We start from the raw sequence: 14,411 nt of genomic DNA on the forward strand, positions 1-14,411 counted from the left end.
ATAGATAATTAAAGAACAAGACTATAATAACATATAGCAATTGAATAAAATATCTCTTACACATAAATACATGATAAATTGCGTTATAAATATCATTTGGACATATCATACAAACATATCTGCATATCACTATCTGAGGAAGAACAATAAATATATGTGAAAATAATTTTTTGTATAAATGTTGTGTCTATTAATTTACGCCTAACGAGTTGATGTCATATAAATGAAGCACCTTCATTAAAATAGGTACATTATTAGCATGGCTACATCAGAGAAAGAAAAGTCAGGCTTCTGATATAATACATCGCTCAAAATTATTGTAAGATGTAAACGTACCATTTGACAAAATGTTCATTATCTATTATTCTTTGTTTCATTCTAATTTTTGTTTTATGACAACTACTATATTATTTAATGGAACTTAAATATTTTAGCTTAAAAGATTGTCACTTTGACAATCAAAGACAACTTTGACAGAACAAGGCTATACAAATTGTGTATCATGTAGAGGATGTCTACATGAATAAATACATGTTCTAAATGCTGTAAACAATTCCTCTGCAAATTAAAACAATAAATTTTAGCCATACTAACTTAATTGCTTGTCTAAATCGAAGACCATAATTCTTCAGAGCTCGTTCTTTGAGTTATTGCTGGAGTATTTAGGTTTGAGCTCTTCAATTCGTTTAATAAAGTCTGTCTTTTCTATACAACCATCACACACCTCTTCCCAATCATTCAGAATCTTTTTCAAGTCGCGCACCTTAAGCTTCTTCAAATTCACAGTGTTGAGATCAATTTGTTTTTCTAAAATAAAAATATCTATGTTACACACATATCTTACATCTTGCATTTGTGATAAAAATTACAAGAACTTGAAAATTATATATACCGAATCTGAGGTCGCATATTTGAGCATCTTTCTTTTTCAATTTCTCGCATATTTTATCAGCAGGCATAGACCACGATAACGGTTTGCTCAGTTCGCCTAAAATACCAGTGGCAGATTCTTCCAATCCACCTAAATAATAACACTGAAAAGACATAATAGATATAATTTTAACTTGAATGATTTAATTAGCTAAAGAAATATTTGCTATTATTTCATCTATAAAAATTAATTTTACTTACAAATCTATTTTCTTTTGATTTGGTGCCTTTACAATATTCTCGAAACTTTGTTTCAATCTTCTTGGGATCACTCTTAATGTCTGCTGACAATGTCTGACTAAATTTGTCGACGACAGCGACACATACTATAAAATAGTGCATAATTAAGGAAAACTATAAAAGAATTTGCATAAATTTTAGTGTAAAGGCCAAGTAATATTTACCTTCGCAATCACCTTCTTTCAATGCTGTAACAGTACACACAATTCCAAGAAATATGGAAAATATCAGCGATACCGAAGTGTTCATTTTTCGTTTCTTTTGATTTTCTATTAAAGATAATATTGTCAAGTCATTAAAATTAAAAAAAAATAAATACATTTTCGACTTTAGTATATCAATTAATTGTATATAAAATCTACATAAATAAGTGCTCTAACAAAATGTATTCTGAAATATTTATTCTTCGTAAAAAAAGACACGAGAAGATCAGTTAGATCATTCTTTGGAATATTGAAAATTTTCGTTGTTCATTCATTTATCGACGTTTTTTATTCATCCTTTTTTTATTTCAGATACAAGACATAAGAAATTTACTCAACTCATAAGAACTTTACGTGAGGTATTATTGATACGAGAACAAAAGCGCATAAAATAAGAAAGAATCACAGGATCGCGGAAAAAATGTAAACTCTCTAATATCTTAGAAGCATCTAATATCTTAGAAGCATTAGGTTATTTGAAATAAGCGTGTTACATACCGTTACAATCGATGTAATAATCAACGTATCGTCGATGCAAAGTATTTGTCGTTCGATAAATTAGCAACGCGCGATGATTTTAATTCATCCACTTGACTTTTTAACAAACGTCCTTCGAATCTCAACGGCTGTTTATTCCGCACACGACTTTATACACGTTGGCTTCTGTCAAAAACCCGGAATCCCAGCTGGCGCACGTTCATTGGCTGTGACGTAGCGATGAGTCATAAACACTCAACCATACATGCGTTCAAAAATCTACTCGGTCAAGAATAGCGTTCGATTGGCCAATCAGGACAAAAGGAGCAAATATTTCTTTATCCTGATTGATCGAATAAATTTATGCAATAGATAAGATTTTCAAACGCGTCTAATTTTTATGTAGAACATGTATAATTTGTAAGAAAAAAGTTCTTTGTAAAATAAAGGACAGAAAGAGAAAGAAAACAACATAGAAATCTGCCCTTAAACGCATACGCATTAGTACTAGAACTAAAGAAAAAATTTTTTTAAATTAGTTTTTAGTATTTCTATAATATTTATATTACTGTAGAAAATGCCAAAAAATACTAATTTAAAAAATTTTCCTAAATAATATATGTCAAAATAATTTTTCCATATTTAATATTTGAAATAAAATGTATCATTATAATTTAATAATATGTATCATTATAATTTAATTATTATTATTTATAATATTAATATTATTAATATTTAAATTTAGTATTATTTATATATTTAATATTTCTCTCTCTTATATTATGTGTATATATAATATTCACTATTATAATAATTAAAATTTCATAATAATTATCATTATATATTAATATTATATTAATATATATATAATTAATATTATATATATCATTATTAAAATTTCATTATTTATCTATAATATTTATCATTAATAAATATCATTTATATTCAAAATGGGGTAATTAAAATTTGAATATGAGCGGTAGTTGCCTAAAAATGGCGGACCAATCAAAAGTGGCCTCCTGATGTTCCAGTATGTACGAACTTGATATGTACGCAGCATAAGATTATCGGAGTGGAAGTGACCGCTCTCAGATGATTCTCTAGTTTCAGACAATATGGCGGTACGCAGAGAAGCCAGGTATAACCTCAATCCCGAGAAGTCCTCGAAGAGAAGCAACAAGAGTTGTATAGAAAATTGCTGGGAATTATGGCGACTACTCCTTTTGTTGCTGACAGATCCGAGGAAACTGTCGTCGATAACGACGCTCTTCATCCTCGCCGAAATAGTCGTGAACATATTGATCATCGAGAAGGTGTCGTACACCGAGATCGACTGGAGGGCCTACATGCAGGAGGTGGCAGGCTTCCTGAACGGCACCATGGATTACTCGAAACTGCGAGGTGATACCGGACCGTTGGTTTATCCTGCCGGGTTCGTCTACATCTTCTCCGGCTTCTATTACGTAACTTCTCATGGTGTCCATATAAAGACAGCACAGTACATCTACGTGGCCATATATGCGCTCACGTTGACGTTGGTGTTTAAAATTTACGCCAGGACTAAAAAAGTGCCGCCTTACGTATTGATTCTGATGTGCTGCACTTCTTACAGAATACACTCGATATTTGTTTTGAGACTCTTTAACGATCCGATAGCGATGCTGCTGCTGTACGCGAGTGTCAACGCGTTCCTGGACAATCGCTGGTACCTGGGTAGTGTACTGTACAGTCTCGCTGTATCTGTCAAGATGAATATACTGCTATTTGCTCCAGCGCTTCTTGTCGCTTATCTGTGCATCCTAGGATTGTCCAAAACGCTGATTCAATTAAGCATCTGCGCATTTATACAGTTGATTTTTGGTCTTCCGTTCCTACTGGAGAATCCAATCGCGTACATAAAGGGTGCTTTCAATTTGGGTAGGATCTTTGAATTTAAGTGGACTGTAAACTGGAGATTTTTATCAGAGGAGGTATTTGTTCATCCATACTTTCATCACTCTTTATTATTTCTGCATGTGTTAATGTTGCTCTACTGTCTGCGCATTTGGATTGTTTACATGGAATCATACACAAAATTAAAAGATGTGGAGAAAAGCTTGAAGTCCCAGGTTCCTAAAAAAGAGAAGCTAGACATGTCCATCGTAAGCCAACTGTTTGTCTATCCCCTCTTCCTTGCAAATTTCATCGGCATCATGTTTAGCAGATCACTACATTATCAATTCTACGTATGGTACTATCATACATTACCATATATTGCATGGTGTACTGAGTATAAGACTGTTTTTAAATTGACTATCTTAGGTATGATCGAGTTGTGTTGGAACACATATCCAAGTACAGTGTTCAGTAGCGCAGCATTGCACATATGCCATATAATTTTGCTATATGGTGCTCTTAAAACTAAATCAGATAGTACGGTAGAAAAGTAGTAAATACATATATGTATCTGATATTGTGTTTTTATCTGAATTGTCTTCCTACATCGTTTGTATATATATCTTTATATATAATATCTTATATATAAAGATAATAATAATGCATCTTTATACATATATAATATAATGAAAATGTCACGATATTTCCCACCACAGTTTTTAATCTTATCACACGTTCATAGTTTGATATATGTGTGCGTGTTTGTGGAATGAAATATATTGTCTCATGTTTGAGAGAGTTGTAAGATAGCTTATATCTATTAAGCGTGCGCGATTACATGTGTTATATAATATATATCTTTTGTACGATTTATGAATAAATTTTAAGACAATGGGTTGATAAATGTATGAATAATTTTATTCTTAAAGAAATTTGTGATGTTAATCAAGTCAAGATAATATTATATAATATATATATATACTATTTTATATATATACTATTTTATTACTATTTTATTATATATTATTTTATTACTATTTTATTATATACTATTTTATTACTATTATATATATATATATATATATATATATATATACATACTATTATATATGTATACTATTTTATTTTTTTCTCGTAAAAATTTTATTGGTGTACAATTCAATTATTCAAAGAATTGTCTTATTTGGAATAGTACTTATATTTACAATCAGAATTCAAAGTTTCTTACAAATTAATTAAAATATGTGCAAATAAAATATATATTAATATATTATATATAAATATATTAATATATTTAATATTATTAAAATATATGCAATAAAATATATTACAGATTAAAAATTTAAACAAAGTGCAAAAAATAATCGATTTTTAACAAATCAAATAGACAAATAAATATGAATGACACTGACGATGCGTATTTCATGATATTTTTTCACGATTAATAAAATACTGGGAACTATCGATTCCTGAAACTTTAATTTAATTTCTAATTGTGTGAAGATAAGAAGATAAGAATTTAAATGTTATTTTAATTTGTAATGATTTTTTTATTACGTGTTTTTATTAAGAAATTAACAAAAAACAGTAAAATCAATGTTGCTACGAATTAAACTGAATATAAAACATCGGCAAATTTTTTGACTGATTATTTTATTAAAAACCTAAAACATATTTAATGTAAATGTTACTAATAAATTTCCCAGATTAAAGAAATTTTTACAACTGCACAAAAGAATCAGAATTAAATGGATATCCCCACATTCGTGCTATTTTAAGCGAATTTAATATAGATAAGATATGAAAATATCATGAATTATCATATACTTAAGTAGCACGTAGCTGTCGCGTATATAAAGGTATTCGCGCGCATTAAATTCGCAAATATACATTTCAGTTTTCGCACGAGAATATTGTGATTAAAGAAGTACGAATTTACAAAGGAGGCCGAGAGATCGACGAGGGGCCGAAGTGTGTCAAAGAAAGAATCGTCTTCTCTCTTTTCATTTCACCTTCCCACCCCGTTTCCGCCTTCGCACGACGAAGGCCTATTGCTCGACCACGTGGACGAGGACTATCGCTACACCGTTTCTTCTCTTGGAGGGGACATAGTATTCAGCGGTCAGGTGAAACGGACAGCCCTGACATTGCGCGCGCCCGCTCCCTATCCTGGTATCGATCGCGCCTGTTTTCGTCAAGCATAGCAGTGTCGCATCGACGATCACCGGGGCATCAACCCAGACCATCCCGACTCTCTTCCGATTTCACTTTTCTGCGGCGCCTGTCCTCTGGATCGACCTTTGTCTTCCCGCGCACTTTCATTGGACTCTCTCCTCTCGACCTTGTCCTTCGATCTTCAGAGTCGGCTTTTCGCCTTCGAGATTGTTTGTTGACTTTGGATATCAAGGGTGAAAGAGAGAAAGGAAGGAAGTTATTTCGGTAAAGGAAGTTTATTTATGAAACATCGACGGGACAATCGGAATTGAAAGAGACCATCAGTGAGATACAGGTAAGAAAGTGAGAAAGTATTGTGAGAGCTATCGTTTCGCGTATTGGAGTATAAAACTGCCGGAGAAAGTTGCATCGCGATGAAATTTATGGGATTTTTATCATAGTGTCAAACGATTGTTCATTGAATTAATTAGATTAAATTTTAGATATTAAAGATTAGATTTTTTTAAATCAACGATTTAAATAAATAAGAAAATTAAATCCAATTGTAGCGTTTATTTAACTTTTCATCATTGTATTTACTAAATGTAAACAAAATTGATTTGAAATATTTATTAAACTTATTTGTCAGTATTTTATTTACAACTATATTGTGAAAGTATTTTAATATAAAAGTTTCAACAGAGAATTCGCCTCAATTTTTATTTTAACAAAGTCAACGGAATAAAATTATACTATTGTATGATAATCACTATATATATTGTACGATAATAAAAGTCAATTTTGCATTTGTGCTTATCATGATATGTGAATGATGAGTTGCTGTTAAGTTTCATGTGTTAAGAAACATTTATTTTAAAAAATAACAAAAGCCAATTAATAATAAAGAGTAACGCCAAATATTTGTCAATGTTTATCGTGTAGTTTCTCGAATGCAAATATATGAAAAAAAATAAGTATATTTCTGGTACAAATGTATAATATTTCTTCATAAAGGATGAAATGTTGTATATATAATCGTGTTTATTTTTATCATAAATATTTCGGAAATATATAATTTATGATAACGAAATATAGCAACAAGAAGCTTATTGTTAGAATAATTTGTAATTAATTATTTAAATATTTATAAATATTTTATACATAATTAGTCGTTTAAAAATAATCTTGGAAATTATTAATTGTGTGTCCCTACGAGGTACTGTTATACTTAAGGGATATTATTATACTCAGCTCTGCAGTTATATTTAATTTTCATAAAATCAATGAAATTTTTTTCTATTATAAACGCCTAATACAATGTAAAATACATGCGCACAAATAAATATGTTTGCATAAAAGTATATTCGCAAAAATGATTTATTTGAAGAATTCATATTGAAAATTAGATACATGTCGAAATTAAATCAATTTGTGAATATTCGCGTAAGTAAAAAAAAATTAATGATAAGGTGAAACCTTGAAATGCGCCAATAGGATAACGAATTATGTCGGCTGATAATATGACCTTAGGTCATGATATTCATAAGTCGAACTGACAATGGCTGGCAAGCTTCTAGTCGACAAGCGGCAATCGTAGTGAGAGGAGACTATTTCATTCACAATTTTTATATGTTAATGTTCGTGAAAATTTCAATTCAATCCAGCCATTATTTAAAAAATTTAATTATTAGAGATCCACATATTGTTATTGTTTATTATACTAATTATTTTATTATCAATTTAATTAAATAAATATATTAAATAAATAAATAAAATTAATTAAATCTACTAATATTGTTGCTTATATTATAGAATGACGTTCTGGTGGAAGAAGATATTTCTGGTGATAATAGCGGTCGTCAGTTTGAGGATCTTTATAAAGATCGGAATTCTGGCATGGAAGAAGTTAATTGCCCCGAGTCTTGGACTTGAAATCGACATACGAACGCAAGGAAAATGGGCAGTGGTCACCGGTGCAACAGATGGACTCGGAAAAGCGTACGCCAAGGCATTTGCTAAAAAGGGTTTGGATATCGTCCTCATCTCGCGATCTATGTCGAAACTCAAAGATGTAGCCGCTGAGATCGAGCAGGAATATGGGGTGGAAACCCGCGTAATAGAGGCCGATTTAACGGAGGGTCAGGTGGTCTACGCAGAGATTGCCAAAGCGACGCAAGACTTGGAGGTAATAGATTTAATATAATTTTATAAATATTTTACATTCTTAAAAAAAAAGGAGTGTTTAACAAAAAAAATGTAGGTGAGGAAAGATAAAAAAAAGCTTGAGGAATTGATTCTTTTTAAATGTAAAAAGGCAAAGAAGGATATTTTGCCTTTTAAAGAAAAAAATAAAAAAAAGATACTTCCTCTTATAGTATAATAAAAATAACATAATATGAAAGAGAATAATTACAGAAAATATTTTAATCTACAGGTGGGTGTTCTCGTTAATAATGCCGGTGCGAGCTACGATCATCCTGAGTTCTTTACAAATGTCTCGGAGGAAATGCTTGCGAAAATATTGCAACTGAATGTAGCTGGCGTGACCGGGGTTGCGAGAGCTGTGTTGCCTGGAATGATGGAACGTCGAAAAGGAGTTGTTATTAATGTCAGTTCGTTAACCGCGGCTATACCAAGTCCTTATTTGACCGTTTACGCCGCCAGCAAAGCGTATATTGATAAACTCAGCGCCGACTTAGCTACGGAAGCGGCACCGAGAGGCGTCACTGTCCAGTGCGTTCTTCCGGGCGCGGTTGCCACGAAGATGTCAAAGATCAAGTAAGAATCGTGAAAAAAAGCTTTAGTTTGCATTTGCTCTCGCAATACCTAATATATATTTATTTTATCCTATCTTTTCTTCTCTTCTTTGCAGGAGAGCAACTTGGATGGCGCCTTCTCCAGAAAAGTTTGTAGAAGCGGCATTAAAAACGGTTGGTATTGAAGCACGTACGACTGGATATCTACCACATTCTTTAATCATCGGAGTCATGAACGTTTTGCGTTATATATGCGAGACGGGCGCGGTGTGGTTAGTGGCGAAAACGATGCTTAATATAAGGGGACGCGTTTATCGCAAAAAGATGAAAAGCCAAAAAGAAACGCAAGAAGATATTCTCACTAAGAGTTGATTCGCTGATGAGATAATACAGTACATTATTTTGTTAATTATTTTTGAAATGTTTTCGATTATTCTTTTGTTGCTTTGCGTTAAGTTATATTGACAACTTATTTAAATTATTTTTTTTTAAAACACGCTGGCTTGTTTCTCATATTGTGATAAGGTAAATTTCTAACTCTTCGTATTTATAACTCTTGAATGAGGAAATAAAAGTAAAAATTTATTGCAAGCATTATATAACATAAGATAATTTTTTTAAATTATTGTAAATATATATATATATATATTTACAATGTCATTTATATGTCAATTTTTTAAAAAAATATTCTTTATATATTCTTTATATATAATTTAGATCAAAGATAATTATATCTTTATGTTAAATTTATTACTGTGTTTTTGAAAGAACGCTTTAATAGATTTTGTATGTTATATATATATTATATAATGATTGTAATAATAAAACATAATTATCCGTAATTGTATTTAATTATTGTAATTTATACGCACACATATATGCGCATAATATATACGTATATATATATATATATATATATATATATATATATATATATATATATATATGTATATATAGGTTACGTTCCAAAACGCAACTAACCGAGGAAAATTTCACTCGATGGCTGATTCGAACCAATCGGAAACGCTTAAAAGAGTTTCGGAACGGCTATCGAGTAAAATTTTCCTCGGAGAGTACGTTTTGGAACATACCCATAGAAAGAGATTTAAAATTTAAATTTAAAAATTTTTAAATTTGAATTCAAAATTTTAAATTAATTTAAATTTCCGACAGACGAATAAATAATTATAAGATAAATTAACAATTACAGATAAATTAATAATTACAGATAAATTAACAACTGTAGACAAATTAAGAATTAGAAATAAATTAACAATTTAAATTTACAACAGATTTTTTCTTTCTACCTCATTTGTATTTTTCGCACGTGCGCAATTTGAAGTGCATATTTTCTGCGCGCAGGCGCATTCGAGAGCAATATGGCCGTGCCCAGCTGCGTTTAGCGGATAACTTGTCGCTGAGGAAATTCGCGTGAGGTGCGAGTGTAAGGTTGTTCCTGATCGAGTCGAGTCAACGCGGATCATTGCGATCGCGAGTCGGCGTTATCTCGTGGGGAGTCAACCATCGAGGAAGCGCGCGAAACGAGCGGGAGAAGCGGCGTAGTCACGTTGACGCGCTCCTAACCTCTCAAGTGTCAGTCACAGTCAGTTCCCGTTCCAGCGACCCGCTGCTCGAGCGTGTCGCGCTTGCACGTCGGCGAGCAGAAGAGATCCCGCACGTGCTCCTACGCACGTCATTGTTCCCCCTGTGTGTTCCATCGCGCCGATAACCGATGTCCGCTGGCATGTTCCGCACGACGACAGCGAGGCCATTCAACCTGCGATACATCCTCGCGTTCAACGAACCTTACGCACTTTGTTGGAGACAGAATAGAGTGAAATAGTGTTTACTGCAGCTGCATACGTGAATGTGCGATCGCGGTTCGATTAACTTATTTTTTATAGATATAGTTTATCCCCTATTGTATTTATATTACACGTGTGCGACACTCGCTCACTGTTCATTGTTATCACAATCTGCTGCTACTCAACACCGCACATAATATAAAAGCATATATATATATATATATATATATATATATTTGTATATATACTACTACTCAGCATTTCGCATTTTCTATTATTCTATCTAGCTTAACGATGCGCCTTATCAGTGTTGAGAAGCTGAGCGAAATTCAGAATGACGCTACACGCATCAGGAATATATGTATACTGGCACATGTGGATCATGGAAAAACAACCCTGGCAGATTCTCTCGTCGCAAGTAACGGCATCATCTCCAACAAATTGGCTGGCAAGCTCCGATATTTGGACAGTAGACCGGATGAGCAGATACGTGGAATCACGATGAAATCCAGCTCCATAACGCTGTGTCATGTACACAATGAAACGGATCATGTAATAAATCTAATCGACTCTCCGGGACACGTAGATTTTTCCTTTGAAGTTTCAACGGCGGTTCGACTTTCCGATGGAGCTTTTATCGTGGTTGACGTAGTCGAAGGTGTATGCCCTCAGACACGTAGCGCCTTATCTATATCCTATGTCGAGGGTTTAAAGCCTATTTTAGTACTTAATAAAATCGACAGATTGATTATAGAAATGAAATTGACGCCATTAGATGCCTATGTTCGTTTGACGCAAGTTTTAGAGCAAGTAAACGCCATTATGGGTGAATTATTTGCGAGCGATGTTATGGAACGCGAAGAACGAGAGGAAACAGTTACAGTTGCGTCAAACAGGGTAAACGAAAGAGATTTGGCTGATTGGCAATCGGTGCTAGAAGAGATTGATGATTCAAATTTATATTTTTCTCCAGAACAAGGAAATGTCCTTTTTGCTAGTGCAATTGATGGCTGGGGATTTGGTATAAAGGAATTTGCTAAAATTTATTCTAACAAGTTGGGATTCAGCGAGAAAATTTTGCGTAAAACTCTGTGGGGAGATTTTTATATAAATAACAAAACAAAACGTATCATGAAAGGAGCTCAAGAGAAGGCGAAGAAGCCGCTTTTCGTACAACTTATATTGGATAATATCTGGGTACTATACGAGAACATAGTGATACGAAAAGACAAAGATAAATTGTCGACTATGGCTCAGAAATTAAATATCAAATTGACAACGCGAGACTTGAGACATACAGATCCGAAAGCACAATTACAAGCCGTTTGCTCGCAGTGGCTTCCTCTGGCACAGACTTGTCTCGATATGGTATGCGAGAAGGTGCCAGCACCAAGTAAATTAACCGACGAGAAAATTGAACGATTGATAAGTGGAAACAACGACTTCTCTACTTTACCTCTTGAAACACAGCGACTCAAAACAGCATTCTTATTGTGCGATCCATCTCCGGATGTACCAGTTATTGTATTTGTATCGAAAATGTTTCTAGTGGAAAGAGACATGTTACCTGAAAATAGGCCGAAATCTTTAACATCAGAAGAATTGGCACAAAGAAGAGAGATTGTTCGACAGAAGCATGCCGAGCAATTGGAGCGAAAAACTGTTAGCGAGAATCATGAAGAAAGTACGTACAATTCGGTTGCATCTAAGAATGAGGAGGTCTCTATAAAAGAGGAGAATGTCACTGATGATAAGTCGGACGGCGCATTAGTAGCTTTCGCTCGAGTATATTCGGGATCCATCAAGATTGGGGACGAGGTGTTTGTCTTAGGACCGAAACACAATCCCAGTGTTGCTCTGGAACGCGAGAAGGCGGGCGAGCAAGTGGATTCGTCGCTTGTGCTCAAGGATTTGAAACCTGGGAGACATATCACAAAGGTGACTGTAAGTAAATTGTACATTCTCATGGGAAGAGAGCTCGAAGCTGTGAGCAAAATTCCGGCAGGTAATGTCTTCGGAATCGGCGGCCTCGAAGAGCATGTACTAAAGACCGCGACACTTTCCACGACGATCGCTTGTCCTTCCTTTACGGAATTAACTTCTCTCGCGGTTCCAATTTTACGAGTAGCTCTTGAGCCGAAGCATCCGAATGACTTGCCCAAGCTTATCAACGGCTTAAAATTATTGAATCAGGCAGATGCCTGCGCCATCGTTCACATGCAAGAGACTGGTGAGATTGTCCTGAGCACTGCCGGTGAGGTTCACTTGGAGAGATGTCTGGAAGATCTCAAATTGCGATACGCAAAAGTCGACATTAACGTGTCGGATCCAATCGTGCCATTCCGCGAAACTATAGTACCGCCTCCGAAACTCGACATGGTGAACGAAGCGATCGAGAAGAAGATGGAAGAAGGTAGACTCGAAATTTGGACATCGAATCGGCAGTGTTACTTCGAGATAGACGCGAAACCTCTTCCAGAAAACGTAACGAAATTGTTAGAGAAAAATATTAATTTGATAAAACTGTTGGATAGTTACTGCGATAGAGGTGTAGAGAAAAATGGAGAACACGGGAATATTTCTGGTGAGAGTCAACCTAGTGAGAGATTTATGTCCGATAAAAAGCAGAAGGAAGCGAAAATCTTCAAGAACGAATTAGAGGCAGCTTTTCTCGAGGCAGGATGGAAGGATAATATATTAGACAAAATATGGTCGTTTGGGCCTCGGAAATGTGGACTCAATATCCTGTTGAACGAAACCGATTATAAACAAAAAAAATACTGGGAGCAGCAAAACACAAACGTCGATTCTCGAACGATGTAGGTATTCTTTAAAAATTAATGCAAAGATTTTTTTATTTTCATTGAAATGTGTGAATCTTTAAAATCGATATAATAAAAAAGTAATTTATATAATAAATGATATTTTGATGCTATAATGCATGAGAAAATATTCTTTTTAGATAAGCATGTTTAAAGTACTTTCTTTACTTTACTAAAATTTGTTTCAAATGATAATAACGTATTGTTTGCTATACAATTATTTCAGATATGAGAGCAGCATAGTCAATGGATTTCAGCTCGCTACTTTAGCTGGTCCCTTGTGCGAGGAGCCTATGATGGGTGTTTGCTTTTTTTTAAAGAAGTGGGAAATTTTTGATACTTCACAAAGGTAAATATGCGTCAATATTTTAAAATTATCGTACTAGTGATATCATTTTATATAAAAGTAAATGCCTTGAATTGATATCTGCAACTAAAATAAATACATCATAAAATGCAGATATTGCGATTGCATTCATTCTGGAAGATATGCAGCTATTATATATGTTTTTGTTAATGCATTTTATGTTGCGCTTTAAATGGTATGATGAAAATAGTATTATTAAAATTAACGAAGTAAAGAATTCATATTTGATTGCATCGTTTGAGGATTTATAATGGACGTTATATTAGCATAGGTAAAATTTGCATAATGTTACAGCGATTCCAGTGGTCAAAGCCAAGGACATCTAGCCGGCCAATTAATGTCAGCATGTAAAGAAGCCTGTCGACGCATTTTTAGCCTGCGACATCCTCGATTGATGACGGCAGTGTACAGTTGCAGCGTTTTAGTCAACTCCGACGTTCTCGGTGAGTAAAAATATGCAATATTATGCAATACATGAAAATGAAAAATGGAAAATTGCTCTCGTGTATGGTTTTACCATATTCGTATAATCTCATACCATTGAAAGCACATATTTCCAATTCTTTTTTAAATCATGCAGATTATAACAAACGGATTTCAAATCAGTTCATACTAATCAGTTTTTCTCTTATTTGTGAGAGGCAGATAATTTTTTCATAGTAAGTCAAGATATGTGAATGTTTTACTTGGTAATGAGAGAGAAAGAAAAAATGCATATAAATTTTGCATGTCAGAAATTCAGGTACCATATATTCCATATATTCCTATTTTTTTTTAATATT

General features: G+C 33.5%; 4 protein-coding genes across 6 annotated transcripts in view; 3 read left to right on the plus strand and 1 right to left on the minus strand.

Annotated features, from left to right (window-relative positions):
* Positions 1 to 134: 134 nt before the first annotated feature.
* Positions 135 to 2,060, minus strand: LOC105251421 (mesencephalic astrocyte-derived neurotrophic factor homolog). The gene is made up of 5 exons (XM_011258237.3): positions 1,872 to 2,060; positions 1,335 to 1,439; positions 1,132 to 1,256; positions 893 to 1,034; positions 135 to 807 (listed from the first exon to the last, which is right to left on the minus strand). Exons 2-5 carry the CDS (start codon positions 1,417 to 1,419, stop codon positions 629 to 631), a joined length of 531 nt encoding a protein of 176 aa, XP_011256539.1. The 5' UTR covers positions 1,420 to 1,439; positions 1,872 to 2,060; the 3' UTR covers positions 135 to 628.
* An 894-nt stretch (positions 2,061 to 2,954) lies between these two features.
* Positions 2,955 to 4,626, plus strand: LOC105251420 (lethal(2)neighbour of tid protein). Its single transcript, XM_011258236.3, has one exon. It carries the CDS (start codon positions 2,966 to 2,968, stop codon positions 4,277 to 4,279), a length of 1,314 nt encoding a protein of 437 aa, XP_011256538.2. The 5' UTR covers positions 2,955 to 2,965; the 3' UTR covers positions 4,280 to 4,626.
* A 1,420-nt stretch (positions 4,627 to 6,046) lies between these two features.
* On the plus strand, positions 6,047 to 9,113 carry LOC105251419 (very-long-chain 3-oxoacyl-CoA reductase). 2 transcript variants are annotated; one of them, XM_011258235.3, is made up of 4 exons: positions 6,047 to 6,234; positions 7,692 to 8,064; positions 8,314 to 8,657; positions 8,752 to 9,113. In XM_011258235.3, the coding sequence occupies exons 2-4, from the start codon at positions 7,693 to 7,695 to the stop codon at positions 9,005 to 9,007; spliced, it is 972 nt and encodes a 323-aa protein (XP_011256537.1). In that variant the 5' UTR covers positions 6,047 to 6,234; position 7,692; the 3' UTR covers positions 9,008 to 9,113. The 2 variants fall into 2 exon arrangements, with proteins under 2 accessions (XP_011256537.1, XP_011256536.1); XM_011258234.2 differs by lacking the exon at positions 6,047 to 6,234 and adding an exon at positions 7,398 to 7,516.
* Positions 9,114 to 10,015: 902 nt separating this feature from the next.
* The window catches only part of LOC105251418 (elongation factor-like GTPase 1), a 38,415-nt gene continuing 34,019 nt past the window's right edge, over positions 10,016 to 14,411 (plus strand). Inside the window, exons 1-3 of one of the 2 annotated variants that reach the window (XM_011258233.2) lie at positions 10,016 to 13,259; positions 13,489 to 13,611; positions 13,924 to 14,072. In XM_011258233.2, coding sequence (XP_011256535.2) covers positions 10,735 to 13,259; positions 13,489 to 13,611; positions 13,924 to 14,072 — 2,797 coding nt within the window. In that variant the 5' untranslated portion in view covers positions 10,016 to 10,734. The remainder of the gene's footprint in view (positions 13,260 to 13,488; positions 13,612 to 13,923; positions 14,073 to 14,411) is intronic. The other variant, XM_011258232.3, reaches the window with a different exon arrangement.

The sequence above is a fragment of the Camponotus floridanus genome, unplaced genomic scaffold (genome assembly GCF_003227725.1).
Source record: "Camponotus floridanus strain SB8 unplaced genomic scaffold, Cflo_v7.5 scaffold1, whole genome shotgun sequence".
Classification (NCBI taxonomy): domain Eukaryota; kingdom Metazoa; phylum Arthropoda; class Insecta; order Hymenoptera; family Formicidae; genus Camponotus; species Camponotus floridanus.

Excerpts from the sequence above, each read along its gene's own strand:
- LOC105251419 (XM_011258234.2), top strand. The coding sequence starts at position 7,413 with ATGATATTCATAAGTCGAACTGACAATGGCTGGCAAGCTTCTAGTCGA. Across the intron at positions 8,065-8,313 it reads AAGCGACGCAAGACTTGGAG|GTGGGTGTTCTCGTTAATAA; the intron begins GTAATAGATTTA and ends TTTAATCTACAG. Across the intron at positions 8,658-8,751 it reads ACGAAGATGTCAAAGATCAA|GAGAGCAACTTGGATGGCGC; the intron begins GTAAGAATCGTG and ends TCTTCTTTGCAG.
- LOC105251420 (XM_011258236.3), top strand. The coding sequence starts at position 2,966 with ATGGCGGTACGCAGAGAAGCCAGGTATAACCTCAATCCCGAGAAGTCC.
- LOC105251421 (XM_011258237.3), bottom strand. The coding sequence starts at position 1,419 with ATGAACACTTCGGTATCGCTGATATTTTCCATATTTCTTGGAATTGTG. Across the intron at positions 1,035-1,131 it reads AATCAAAAGAAAATAGATTT|TGTTATTATTTAGGTGGATT; the intron begins GTAAGTAAAATT and ends ATGTCTTTTCAG. Across the intron at positions 808-892 it reads AATATGCGACCTCAGATTCG|AAAAACAAATTGATCTCAAC; the intron begins GTATATATAATT and ends TTTTTATTTTAG.